Source organism: Aspergillus costaricaensis (assembly GCF_003184835.1).
Source record: "Aspergillus costaricaensis CBS 115574 unplaced genomic scaffold BO79scaffold_12, whole genome shotgun sequence".
Classification (NCBI taxonomy): domain Eukaryota; kingdom Fungi; phylum Ascomycota; class Eurotiomycetes; order Eurotiales; family Aspergillaceae; genus Aspergillus; species Aspergillus costaricensis.
The window spans coordinates 331,171-344,509 of record NW_020291812.1 but is presented as its reverse complement, the minus strand read 5'-3'; the positions used below and the strand labels follow the sequence as shown (position 1 = coordinate 344,509).

The 13,339-nt window shown below is 49.2% G+C and overlaps 5 protein-coding genes across 5 annotated transcripts; 2 read left to right on the top strand and 3 right to left on the bottom strand.

Moving 5' to 3' along the window:
- Positions 1-573: 573 nt before the first annotated feature.
- On the bottom strand, positions 574-3,350 carry BO79DRAFT_263513 (uncharacterized protein; the record flags this gene model as incomplete). The annotated part of the gene is made up of 7 exons (XM_025686689.1): positions 574-1,516; positions 1,574-1,763; positions 1,818-2,405; positions 2,484-2,508; positions 2,563-2,733; positions 2,780-2,871; positions 2,926-3,350. Coding segments are annotated over 7 exons (2,434 nt in total), but the record flags the coding sequence as incomplete, so codon positions are not given.
- A 433-nt stretch (positions 3,351-3,783) lies between these two features.
- BO79DRAFT_263505 (MOSC domain protein) lies at positions 3,784-5,300 on the bottom strand (the record flags this gene model as incomplete). The annotated part of the gene is made up of 2 exons (XM_025686688.1): positions 3,944-5,300; positions 3,784-3,884 (listed from the first exon to the last, which is right to left on the bottom strand). The coding sequence occupies exons 1-2, from the start codon at positions 5,259-5,261 to the stop codon at positions 3,784-3,786; spliced, it is 1,419 nt and encodes a 472-aa protein (XP_025540682.1). The 5' UTR covers positions 5,262-5,300.
- Positions 5,301-5,786: 486 nt separating this feature from the next.
- Positions 5,787-7,156, bottom strand: BO79DRAFT_253946 (4-hydroxyphenylpyruvate dioxygenase family protein; the record flags this gene model as incomplete). Its single annotated transcript, XM_025686027.1, has 3 exons — positions 5,787-6,171; positions 6,239-6,403; positions 6,477-7,156. The coding sequence occupies 3 exons, from the start codon at positions 7,154-7,156 to the stop codon at positions 5,787-5,789; spliced, it is 1,230 nt and encodes a 409-aa protein (XP_025540681.1).
- A 1,368-nt stretch (positions 7,157-8,524) lies between these two features.
- On the top strand, positions 8,525-10,512 carry BO79DRAFT_145046 (phenol 2-monooxygenase; the record flags this gene model as incomplete). The annotated part of the gene is made up of 3 exons (XM_025678413.1): positions 8,525-9,175; positions 9,245-9,532; positions 9,598-10,512. 3 exons carry the CDS (start codon positions 8,525-8,527, stop codon positions 10,510-10,512), a joined length of 1,854 nt encoding a protein of 617 aa, XP_025540680.1.
- Positions 10,513-11,422: 910 nt separating this feature from the next.
- On the top strand, positions 11,423-13,148 carry BO79DRAFT_144827 (cytochrome B2; the record flags this gene model as incomplete). Its single annotated transcript, XM_025678399.1, has 5 exons — positions 11,423-11,555; positions 11,617-12,113; positions 12,192-12,628; positions 12,703-12,938; positions 12,991-13,148. 5 exons carry the CDS (start codon positions 11,423-11,425, stop codon positions 13,146-13,148), a joined length of 1,461 nt encoding a protein of 486 aa, XP_025540679.1.
- Positions 13,149-13,339: the final 191 nt, after the last annotated feature.

Sequence of the window (13,339 nt, the reverse complement as noted above, 5' to 3'; positions counted from 1 at the left end):
GGAGGAGATCAACAAGATCTTTTCTCTTCTGAGACATAGCACTTTGTAAAGCCCGGTGGGAATCCACTCTTGCGCCTGCATTGATCAAAACCTGGGCGAGTTCGAAACTCCCCGCGTCCACCGCAGCTCTCAAGGGCGTCAAAAAGCCTGATTCCAGGTTTGGATCTGCTCCACGTGATAGCAGCTCATGCACAATCGCAGTATGGCCGCCTTTTATCGCCGATTGGAGAGCTATTGGGTGATCTGAGACTTGCGCGTGGCTATTGACGTTGAGACCCTCGTCTAGATACTTTCGCACGAGCGCCTCGTCACCCGCACGAGCTGCGTACCTCAATGCTTCGTCTGGTGTAATTCCATAGGCTATCAGCTCGCGCAATATGTCGACGTGGCCGCCAGCCGCGGCCTGATACTGGGCGGCGGTGATGCCACATTGGACGGGCCTAATGACTGCCGTGGTTCTGTGCTTCATGCTCCTTGCATTTGTGATGCGCTCGCACCTTAGCAATGTCTTCACAATATCAAGACGACCACTACCAACTGCTGTTACTAGGGCGGATGCAGGGTGTCCTTTCATGTCGTGGTAGTCCTCAGCTCCGTAATTGAGCAGAATCTCACAGACAGGTAGATGACCTCTCGCGACAGCGAGAAATAGAGGATCCGACCTTTGGCGGCCAAAAGTCCGTGGATTCGGGAAGTTGACATTGGCACCAGCTTCTAGCAGCGTGATGGCGACATCTGAATGACCTTGAGCAGCTGCTGCAACAAGTGCCGTACTTAGCGCACCCCCTTTTGCATTGACTTCGGCCTTTGCGTCTACCAGTAACTGAACTATTTCCAGGTGGCCCATGAATGCGGCTGCTTGTAATGGACGGTGGTAAAAGCCGCCGGAGACATTTGGCGACGCACCCTTGTTGAGAATTGCTTTTACCACTCGTGTAAGACCACAGTAGGAAGAGTTATATAATGCTGTATAGTCATTGGTGTCGCTCGGTTCATCCCGCAGCCACGGTCGGTCAACCTTTGCCACTTTGCTCCATACTAGCCCAAAATAGGGCCCATTGTCGTTAAAGAGATCCAGTAAGATAGTCTCTAGTTCAAGGTATTGCCAAGCGCCTTGAGAACGATCTTTATGCTCGTTCCAAAAGTGCCCTGCATAGCATGCCAGGGGATAAGTCCAGGGGTCGCCGGCGGCAGACTGAACCGCATGGTGAAAGTACGCAAGGCTACAGTTAGCCAGGACCGCATGAGACGATCTCGCATCCATGAAGAAGTCGGAGCATGAGCCTCGCAAGATTGCATCAGAAGTGAGGAACTCGCGAACGGTGAAGTGGGCTAGCTTGACATATACACCCTGGGTGCCACTCGATTCGTCCCCACGGCAGTAAGTCGAGACAAGACTGGAGCAGGAATCAATGAAGCTTTCTGGGTCGAGAAGCACTAAGTCCTCGTCACAGAAAGGATTAACTTCATTATCGGCATTAATAGCCATGGCGCTTGTGATTTCCTCTAGAGATAGCTGCCAACACGTCAGAATGGGAATGATTCTTGATTTCCTATCGTGATGAGTACTCACCGGCCGAAGAGCAAAGGCTACCCAGCGTAGAAGGTTCTTCACGGGAATGCGGTTGCTCTCATCAAGCTTGCCGATTACCATGGTGTAGTGTTCCTCCAGTGACTTTGGTAGATCCTTGAGAGCTTTGTGTACCGCCTGTGGTGTGGCACACCGTCGCAGTGTCTGCAGCTGGCAGTCCATCCAACGAAATCTACAAACGGTGTCAGCCACTTAACATTTCCGTAGGTCAAGGCTGAATACGCACGAGCCATTGGCTTGGGCCAGGAGGCTCTCTTCAATCTTCTTCTTCAACGATATTGGCCACCGGGCAAGTTTGCCCTGATGCGAGAACTGGTGTCGTAGTGCTGTCTGCATATCAAAATTTACTGTTGAGTCATCAATTGTAACGGTGGAGATCCTGAGGCCTTCGAAAGCGTGTCGAAGTTGCTCCAAGTTTCGGCTGAACACAATTAAATGCTGTTGTCCTTTTGTTTGTTCCATCATCTCCTTAACGAAATTTGCAAGCTCGGGAACTCCATTCTGCAGGTATTCTTCGCATTCGTCGAGACCATCGAGAACAATGTAATTATGCTCGAACTGCAACAAGAGGTCATTCAATAACCACTTCCATGAAACTGAATGCTGTTCGTCGGATGGGCTTTTATAATTCCTCCACGGCCTCGGGAGAAAGCGAGGAATGGTTGCTCCTTGATGAATCAGCTGCCTGACGAAGGATCCATACACGCGGTTGATGTCGACTCCTCTTTCTTCCGATGAATCCATGAAGAAATGGCATAGGCTGCTACTTTGCTCCCCACCACAGTGGTCCTGAAGATCCTTAATAATCCTCGAACTGCTAGTTGTCAGACCATCATAATTCAAATGGGCTCAGAGACACTCGTCGACTGGATCCAATAGGAAGCATACGTACCATAGGACGGTCTTACCACATCCAGCTAAAGCAGGGTGATCAGTAGTCGGTTAAGCTCAGTACAGAGGGCGCCACTTACCGGCTCCCTTGACCCACAAGACATGGTTGCGGTTGATTTTCCATTTCATGTATTGCTCTGTATTTAAAAGCCAGTCACCAGTAGCTGGAGCACACTTTTGGTACTCTTCATCTTGCTTGGCTGATTGACAGCGTCCACCGAGCTGGCTGAGAATTTCAGCTAATTCACGGCCTAAAACTGTTATTATCGGTCTTATTGACTCTGAACCCCAGCTTACCCTCGTCAGATTGAGCCACACTCTCCGATAGTCCAGTAACCTTCTTCTCAACGCTCGGCAACGACCGGGTGTGGCTTATTACCATGTTTTGGCTAGACGAACCGTCAGAAAAGCCACGGTTGCATATTCTGTCACAAACTACCCACGTATTATCAGCCGCCAATGCCAATTGCAGCGTGCTCTTGGTGGTCGCAAGGGTCTGCAACATTCTTTCCGCATCTACAGGTTGCATCGGCCACGTCAGAGCACGCCTCAAACTGGAGGTTTTTGCCAGTTTTAAGCTTGCTTTCAGATCCTGCAATTCGACCAAGCAACTGCGGAGAGTACCACCATCCCCATCTATCGCCTGCAAAGACGGCAAAGAAGGCAAAGAAGAGGCATCGTCGGACTCAATTGCCTTCACTAGTTGCTGTGCGATGTACCCAACACTGGCGACCTCGTCCACAATCCGAGAGATAGCTTGGGGCGCATCTCGGACGCCCATGCGGTAATCATAGCACACCGACACCAACTTACCACATACCTGAACGATGCCGATGAGAGTGCCTACAAGACCAATTAATTCAACCATAACAGGGGCGCACGAGCATGCAAATTAGAATCCAGGCTGCTAGATGTACGATTCCACGGCAGGAGGCCACAGCCTTGAAGATGGCATTTGAAGTACGAGCTAGTGGAGGGGCACGATTCATATTTGAGTTAAACTAGTCCATACATGGGACATCACGTGAAATTGTCTCACAAGGCTGTAAACACAGGGACAGATGAGTAGATCAGAGAAGATGTGTCTGCTCACTGAGCGGTCATCCGTGATGTGAGGTATTCACCGAGCCAAGCCCCTGAGTGCCCTCAAGAAAGCGGCGGCACCTAGAAGAGGGGAGCTACGATCATTTTAGGAGAGCAAGTACGTATAGGAGAATATAAATGATAGCTTCACACAAAGAAACCTATAATACAATAATGATACAAGATTATCACAACTCCACGTAGAGCACAATGCGTGATTATACCCCCTCAACCTTTTCCCCCGGCGCCAACATCTTGATATAGCAATGCTCGCCTGTCTCCAACACCGTAATAGGATCATTGACACGCAGGGTGAATTCTATACCATCAGTCAGTTCAGCCTAACAACCCAATTGAAAGAAAGAAGAAAGGGGGTACCTTTAACAGCAGGAACACACTGCATCCCCAAGCACGCATTCGTCAAATCCCCCACATCAATGCGTCTATACCTCTTCAACGTCCGATCCGGTTCCCTAGGATGTCGTATGCCCGTATCAGGATCTACATTGGGCAATTTGCATCGGATGGTGCGGCATGCTGTGTAGATTTCGACCCCATCGCCAGAGGAATCTCCAATAACTATCCTCTTCCATTCATCCTCCACAAACTTCCCCGGCCCCTGAACAATCACATTCGCCCTAAATCGCCTCACACTCAACTTGGGAATCTCGTTCGCACAGTTAGCAGCAACGTCCCTCACGCTCGCCATATTGAGTAAATGAATGGGATATGCGTCTGCGAAGCCAGTCACGGGCTGGAAGCCTATATTTTCTTTGCGAGGGGCATTGCGATAGATTTCTCGCCTGTGGGTATGGCTTGCACGAAAGAGAGACAGCTTCCTCCGTTGGTGCGGTGGGAGGGTGGTGTCGTATGTTAGGAGATCTTTCAGGGATGCGGGGAGGAGGTGGGCGTAGTTGTGTGCGAGAGGGATGTCTTTCCAGATCTTGACGGGGGTGAGGGGAAATTGTGTTGATGAGTTCGGCGGGGGGTCGAGGGGGATGGTGAAGTGGCTTTGGGATGGGAGGATGTGCAGGGTTCTTAGCAGGGTAATTAGGGGGTTGCGAGATGGTGGGAGGGGGTAGTGTATTAGCAGAACACCGTTTGATAATGTCTCGGGATTTGTGGCTGAATATGTAGGTGACGATGGATCAGGAATCCAGATCTCTGGACGGAGGAGGGCGAGCTGTCGGAAGTCGCGGTCTCGGAGGGTGCGGGCTGTCCAGGTTCCATTCGCCTCGTCGTTTTCTGTTTCATTTGATGTTGTGGTTGATGTGTTGGTGGTAGCGGTGGAAGGTTGTGAAGGGAAAAACTCCGCAAAACAGAACAGCCGATCATACTTTAACCCCGTCTCTATCACATCTGCTGCCTCAAGCTCCACTCCTGCGCAGCTCTTGATCGGGTACGTGAATAGCGCTTTGATGCGCCAGGCTGGGAGCCCAGATTCAGGCTCCGTGGCGGTGCTGGGCACGCCGTGGGTGTAATTGGGTGAGTATTCATCGTACAAGTTGGAGGGCTTCGATGGTGAGAGACCCAGTCTGCGGCAGCCTTTTGGGGGCGGGGTTGTGGGGTTGAGGTAGGGGAGAAGGAGAATAATGCAGACGACGATGGGGAGGGTGATGGATAGGAAGAGGATAGTAGGAGCAGAGTTTAGACCATACTGAATGGTGGCAGGGATGCTAGAGAGTAAGTCTAGCATTGATGATGGGTATGTAGGAGTGAAGGGATTCAATAATTGGTTGACGTTGGTGATATAGGTGGTGACTGTGGAGATGGAAAAATTGTTCCTGAATATGGCGTCGGCAGTGATTATCAGATTATCAGTCGCCGGTGTCGGAAGATGCCGATGGTGGGTCCACTCATAGCCAAGGCTGCTTGTCTTCTGGAAGAACTTTGGGTTCAAGCTTTACTAGGCACTTTGTAGCCACCTTGAAAGATACCTGATTTGCCTGCAATCGCAGGCCATTAAAAAATACAATGCTAGTTCGATAATTTATCGGTTACTTGCCCAATTCTGCGCCGCATGACTACACGAGTCTATTTTGATCCCCTTGAAGGAGGATGGAAAGACAAATTTGGAAAGAGGGAGGCATATTCGGGATATGTGTTTTATCTGCGACATCTGCGATATCTGATACGTAATATCCTATATAAAACAGGGGAAAAAATGATGTTGTCTGCTCTGAAAACACGTCGTCAAAAGCACCTGGGTGCTTCAAAATCTTCAAAGATTCCCGCGCAACGCTTGCTCCCTTTCAAAAGCTTCAAACAGACTCTTGAAGTTCCCAGCTCCAAACCCATCGAAATTCTCTCTCTGGATAATTTCCATAAAGACAGTAGGACGGTCACCCACGTGTTTAGTGAAGATCTGCAAAAGATACCCCCCCTCGTCGAAGTCGATAAGAATGTTGTATTTCTGTAAAAGGGTGATATCTTCGGCAATTTTGACGTTCTTCATAGCCAGCTTCTCACGCATCTTGACATAGTAGCTACTAGGAACTGAAAGAAAGCTTATGCCGCGCTTTTTGAGGCTTTCGACAGCTTCAATAATGTTGTTGGTTCGAAAAGCGATATGTTGGCAGCCTGCTCCTCCGTAGTAGTCCACGAATCTAGACACGTACATAAGCATTGATTATATCACCGGGACCCTTTCTTAGGTGGGGTGTTGCGACTCACTCTTCAATCTGAGATTTCTTCAGACCAGTGGCTGGCTCGTTCATTGGCATTTTGATCACATTGTTAGGAGATGCCACAACAACGGATCGCATAGCTGAGTAGTCCGAGCACATATCTTTGTCGTCCACAGACCAATAGCGGTGGAAGTTCAGAGCATCCTCGTAACTGACAGATACGATGATGAGCAAACTTCTTTGGAGGTATTGGAATGACGAGATAAGGGAATGGGTATGCCTACTATTTGACAATCCCGTCGAGACCATTCCAAGGCTGGTTCCCGACGCAATGATCAATTTCAATCAGATCCACCTTGGGTAGTAGCTCGTTCAGAGCATTCATATCATTTACCGGGCGAAATCCAGGTAAAAATACTCCCCGATAATTCGACCGATTGATCAGAGTGTGAGCTGTATCTCCGTACGTTTTGATTGTTGCATAGAGTACTTTCCCGTCCTTTTCATCACTAAGTATAGTTGGCTTCTGGATTGAGGTTGCCCCATTTTGGATGGCATGCTCCCACACGCCTCTGACATCGTCGACTTGAAAGGCAATATCCTTAACTCCGTCGCCGTGTTTGATCAAGTGTGCTTGGATCTCAGTCAACAGACTGCGGTCCTTTTCGGACACGTTCTTGTCGGAGGGGATGTTCTGGGGCCCGGTTATTGGGGCAGTCAGCATGAAGCGAGCGTTCCCGTTGGCAACAACATAGGAAGTTGTCAGGTGCGATCCGGTTTCTGGTCCGCTGTATGCGATAACGCGGAAGCCGAAGTGGGCGACGAAGTAGGTGGCAGCCTGACGGGCATTGCCCAGATACCAGGATATATAGTCAAAGCCGGTGTAGTTGGGATTGATACTCTTAATCACGGCCAAGTTGGGCGGGACCTTGGATGGCTCGCCGTCGACGCCGGTGGAACGCATGTTGTGCAAATAGTAAAATTCAAGATGTATACAGAGGTGATCGAGCGTCTTGACAGGAGCACCGAAATTTAACAATGGCTTAGAGTAATGAGCCTGGCATACTGTTCCGGAACAGATTTATAGCCATCGTCGAAAATGTAATGCCAGCTATCTCTCGGAATACAGTGTAGATAGAAGAGATTTGCCATCTTACATCTCAGCTGATGCATCATACATCATGCATCATGCATGGCTGTGGGTGAGGGTAGAAGGGCTGAAGAAAAAGCAAACACCGAATCCTCCTTGGCATTGTGTAATTAGAAGCTAGAACGCAAATCGAATGGCGCTTGGCAATTTGCCACGAATATCAGTTTCATGGCAGTGGCAGGTCACAAGTCTTCTTTCGTAATCTGATTGTTGTGTTTGATGTTGATTGATCTGTATCTCGCCCAAAAGATAGGAAGCGAAGAACCGGTATTGCCAGCTGTACAACTCCCTCAAAGGATCTCTCAAGAAGTGGAAGAAGAGTAGCATAATGTATCGGTGAACTCTGGCCGATTGTAATGCTGAAATTCGACACTGTTGTTACCACTGCCCCTAATCCTGCTTCTTAATCTATTCCAGATCATGTCGAGACTGGATAATCTCAGCGCTACTGACGCCCCTTCCGAGGGTTTCGGATCGCCTTCCCCTCGCGTCAGCAAGGGTGAGAAAAATTAAGGCGGGCTTCTTTACCTGAAATGCCTGCCGAGAAAAGTCGAATATCGTCATCTAGCTCCATACTTACTCGTTACGGCGCCGGTGAGCTGACAAGGTCAGATGAAGGGGCTAATTGTAGGCCTAAAATGAGGAGGTGGGGTTTAGCTGTGTCATTGTAGACATCCCAAATTAACGTTAGCTTTTAGAGATAAGCATTGTTGTGCTGCGCACGGGGCGTCAACTGCGGTGGATTAGGCTAGTGGGCGGCCCTCCGCGGGCCGTAGATCACAGATCACAGCTGAACTGGTTGACGCGTCATCAACGGGTTGTCCTGCATCTCGAGTCACACTTGTAGAGGTTTAGTGACTGGGGTGAGATTACCATGCACACTCCGTAATCTACCATGGTGGCAAGGCTGCAGCTTCAGTCGGAGGTTTTTCGTGGGGCACGTGGCACACATATGTTGGCAGGGTTAATGGTAAGCAAAGGTATGCGCACTATTTTACCTGATGACTTGTACCATGTTGTTGCTTTTTCGGTCTCTCCGCATTAGAGCAAGCCAAAGGGCTACTTCTCTTCTGGCTGGTGGACGATTCCAATTCCCCTTGATGTCCTTGGGTTCTCTTACCCAAAAATCCCATCTAGCAAGATCTTGAAAGGCGCATAAGGACCACCAAAGAGTTCTAAACCATGACCGACTGCTACGATATAGTCGTTGTAGGCGCTGGCCCGGTAGGGCTCATGCTGTCAGCATGCCTCTTGCGCTTGGGACCGTATAAAATCAAACACATTGACCAGCGGCCCTTCCCGACAAAGACTGGGCGCGCGGCTGGGATCCAGGCGCGGACTCTCGATGTGTTGCAGAATTTGGACCTAAAACATACCATTATGTCTGATAACCCAGGACAAATTTACGAGGTTGCATTCTGGAATGCTTCGAACGACGGGCGGGGGATTCGACGAACGGGGACAGCGAAGACTTATCCTGATTACATCGATACGAGGCATCCGTTCTCTACCATTCTCCACCAAGGCCGGATCGAGAAAATATTCCTGGATGATTTAAGAAAGCGAGGGCTCGACATCCAGAGAACCTCGACCATTGCAGGGGTTAGGAATGAGCCATGCGGAGAGTATCCCGAGCATCCACTGGTAGTGGACCTCGTCAGCGTGAACGGGAGAGAACGTTCGACTGTGCGAACGAAATATTTGTTTGGTGCGGATGGAGCGCGAAGCCGGGTGAGGCATCTTCTTGGGGTGCCGATGTTGTCGAAAGATTCTACAATGCATGTGTGGAGTGTCATTGACGGGGTGGTAAAAAGCGACTTTCCGGACATTCAGGTACATGTCCATTCTTCTTGCGACATTTGGCTCCTTGAACCTACTAACCGACAAAATACAACTTACTAGATCAAATCTACCGTCCATTCCTCTAAAGGGTCCGCCATGATAATTCCTCACGGCAACAACGTTGTCCGTATCTATGCTCAGATGTTTCCGGGGAAGGGACAAGAACCTCTCACGTTTGCGACAGTACCGAAAATCCAGCAGGCGGTCAATGAAATCCTTGCTCCATATAAAGTGGAGTGGGACGAGGTGGAGTGGCACTCTGCATACCGAATCGGACAAGGGCTCGTCTCCAGATATACTCTCGATGAGCGAGTTTTTATCGGAGGAGACGCATGCCATACGCACAGCGTAAGCACATGACAGACTCCTGAGGATAAAAGTAATCTTCAAGCTAACACAGCGATTTCTCACAGCCCAAAGCCGGCCAGGGAATGAACTACGGCTTCCTAGATGCACACAATCTCGCATGGAAGCTACACCTGGTCGAATCTGGCTTTCTCCAGCGCTCCCTTCTGAAGACCTACGAAGGGGAGCGTAAGCTGGTAGCAGCAAAGCTCCTCGAGTTTGATGCGACATACGCGAACTTGTTCAGTTCTCGTCAGCCCGCTGGCGCGAATAAGGGCACGCCGAACTCGGAGTTTGTCCACGTATACAAGCAAAACTCGTTCTTGACGAGTGGCTACGGTGTCGAGTATCCTGTTAACAGCTTAACCTGGCCTACAGAAACTTCACCGTCACCAAACCCAACACCCCTGCGTACTGGTCACAGCTTCCCTACCGCAACTGTAACAAGAGTTATTGATGCCCGTCCCGTCCACCTTGAACAGGAGATCCCCTTCAACGGCAGCTACCGGATCTACATCTTTGCAGGAAAACCTGCAACTACCTCGAAGGCGATACTCGATCTTGCCGATAATCTACAGGCCAAGAGCAGCATCTTTCGCCGATATCAGCGAAACATTGATATTTCGTACGAAGGAAGACATAATCCTCACTCCCCATTCTTCACCTTTTCGCTGGTTTTCCACGCACCGCGATCGACGATTGAAATCCAGGAATGCCTTCCGGACTATTTTGCCTGCTATAGGTATCACGTTTACGCGGACGATCGCGAAATGTCGCAGGGAGGCGAAGCCACGGAAAGGAGCGCTCATGTCAAGATGGGATTCGATGCAGATAAGGGTGGTATCGTCGTCGTGCGTCCCGATGGATACGTTGGATGTGTTCTCGATCTAAGTAAGGGGATAACGAGTGCATCAGCTTTGAATAGATATTTTGAGGCAATAGTGCCAGGAAATGAGCACGATGCCGTGGCAGCAAGACTGTAAACAAGGCCATACACCATAGATAACAACCTAGAAAAAGCAGTTCATCAACATAACATGTTTAATCTACTATTCACTACAACACAACCTCATCCCAGACTGAGCTCTAAATCCGAGGAGATCTGCGCAAAAGACATACATAGTACTAGCGACGAATCCGGCTAAGAGCTCATGAAGGTATTAAATACAGGAGATGCAAGACCCTGTTACAACAATATTACATAGTACCTGCCCCATAACATAAAGTGATAGATCAATCACTCTCCAAAAGATTAGATTAAAAGCAAATGAATTCACAATCTCAGCTGAAAATTATCTTCGGTCACCGGGGGCAAACTGACTGAAAAAGGGTCCGAAGTCCGAAGCAAGCCCTGCAACCATTTCGCAAGGATCCACAGCTTTAGCAGGCCTTATCCCCTCGATATTTCTATGCTATTGGCTACTAAAGCGTTCCTGTATAGACCACAGGGTACAACGAAATGATATGCAAAGCCCGAAATAACCCTGGTTCATGTTTAAACAAGTGGCAACATGCATGTGCGAATGACGATCATCGCTGGTCACGCATGCGCATCTAGCAGAACTTGTTGTTTTTTATTATCTACGTGGCGATAAGATCGGCGATCGGATATGTGGCTCAGAGGACTTGGTCATCATGCGTAGCACTAAACTAGATGCATTGACGGTGATCACCGATCACTAGAGTATTAATTACAGGTGAGCTGTTGGATAATGAAGAAATATGCGCATGTAGTACAACCGAAGAATGCGCTCGTAGAATTCAGTAGTAGACGAATAGTAACTGCCGGCTGCTGCATGGGAATAAGTGGCTTTTCTTCATAAGAAAATGCAATCACCCTCTGCCTCAGATCTTCTCCCCCCATTAAATCACTAAGCCCCACCCCAATTACGGATGGCTGGCCCTAAGCGCCTATCTGCGGCTGAAGTTGCCCAGCATTGCAGTCCCAGTGATTGCTGGGTCGCGATCAATGGTCAAATCTGGGACTTGACTGAATTCGCCCCAGACCACCCAGGCGGTTGTGGCGGTGAGCATCAACGTCCATCATGCATGATACCCTATAAGCTAATAAAATCGTTCGAAACCAGCCATCCTCCGCTACGCAGGCCAGGATGCTTCTCAGGCCTACAGCGAAGTGCACACTCCTGACCTTATATCCAAAACCCTCACTACAGACAAATTAATTGGCCACCTCGATCAGTCTTCTCTCCACGCGAAATCCCACAACAAATCTGTTCGAGAGGCAGCTCCTCCACCCAACAAACCACCTCTAAGCACTATACTGAGTGCGCATGATTTTGAGCGCGTTGCGCAGAACACCTTCTCGAAAAAGGCATGGACGTTCTACTCGTCCGCCGCCACAGATCTGGTTTCCGTTAACGCGAACCGATCGCTCTATAACCGCATTTGGTTCAGGCCCCGATTACTACGCAATGTGCGGGACATAAGCACAAAATGTACAGTCCAGGGCGTTGAATGCTCGTTACCTGTAATTATTGCGCCGGTGGCTTTGGCAAGTCTGGCGAATCCTATCGGCGAGAAGGGATTAGCTAGGGCTGCTGGCAGTAGAGGGATCTTCCACTGTGTATGTCGTACCTATCTCTCCTCTTCTCATATCTATATCTGCCTAAAGTAATGTTACCACATGCTGACAAAAGTACAGATACCAATCACAGCCTCCATCTCAATCGAAGACATAACATCAGACATCCCATCCCCCTCTACCACCTTTTTCTTCCAGTTATACGTCGCCAAAGACCGAACAGCCTCCGAGTCCCTTCTACGCAGGGTATGGGACTTGGGAATCCACACCATATTCGTGACGATCGATGCGCCCGTAGCGGGAAAGCGGGAAGCGGACGAGAAAGTAAAAGCGGAGGAGATGATATCGATGCCAATGACAGGTACTCGATCGAAGAATGACGGAGCAGGAAGCGGACTCACCCGCACCACGGGGTCGTTTATCGACAGCTCATTCTGCTGGGAGGATCTCGCGTGGTTGAAGCAACAATGGCCTGGAAGGCTGGTTATTAAAGGGATACAGTCTGTGGAGGATGCGCAGATGGCGGTGGAAGTGGGTGTCAGTGGGATTGTTTTGAGGTTAGTCAGTTATTATCCCATTGTATTTGGATCCAGAAGTGAGTTTGATGATGGACTCACTAATGGGTATAAAGCAACCACGGCGGCCGCAACCTCGACACATCCCCGCCCGGTCTACTTACACTATTGGAATTACGACGCCATATACCGTCTATCTTCAGTCAAGTAGAAGTCTACATCGACGGAGGAATCCGTCGTGGCACCGATATACTCAAGGCACTTTGTCTTGGAGCGAAGGCAGTGCTAATCGGCAGGCCGTTTCTTTATTCTCTTGCTTACGGAGAGCATGGGCCTAAGCATTTGATTAATAGTGAGTTGGATCTATACTGTATATGCTGCATGGTAGTACTGATGTTGCGAAGTTTTGCAAGCTGAGCTCGAGACTGCGATGAGGTTGGTGGGAATTACGGAGCTTTCGCAGGCGAATCCGGCCTTGGTTAATACGCAGGATCTTGATCATTTGGTCGTGCGAGATGTGGGGATTACCGATGCAATTGAGGTGCCTCGTTCAAAGATGTAGATTGGTAATAGAAATATCAATTATGATCAAAACAATATCCGGATCCCCGGGGATCTCTGATGAGAAAAGTCAATAACGTCTTCTTAATTATGGTGCAAACCCTCGCACGCTATAGGGACAGCAAACCCATAACATTTTAGGACAACTTCAAGTGGACTGGCGCCGTCCATAACAGGCAACCAAGCTAAATA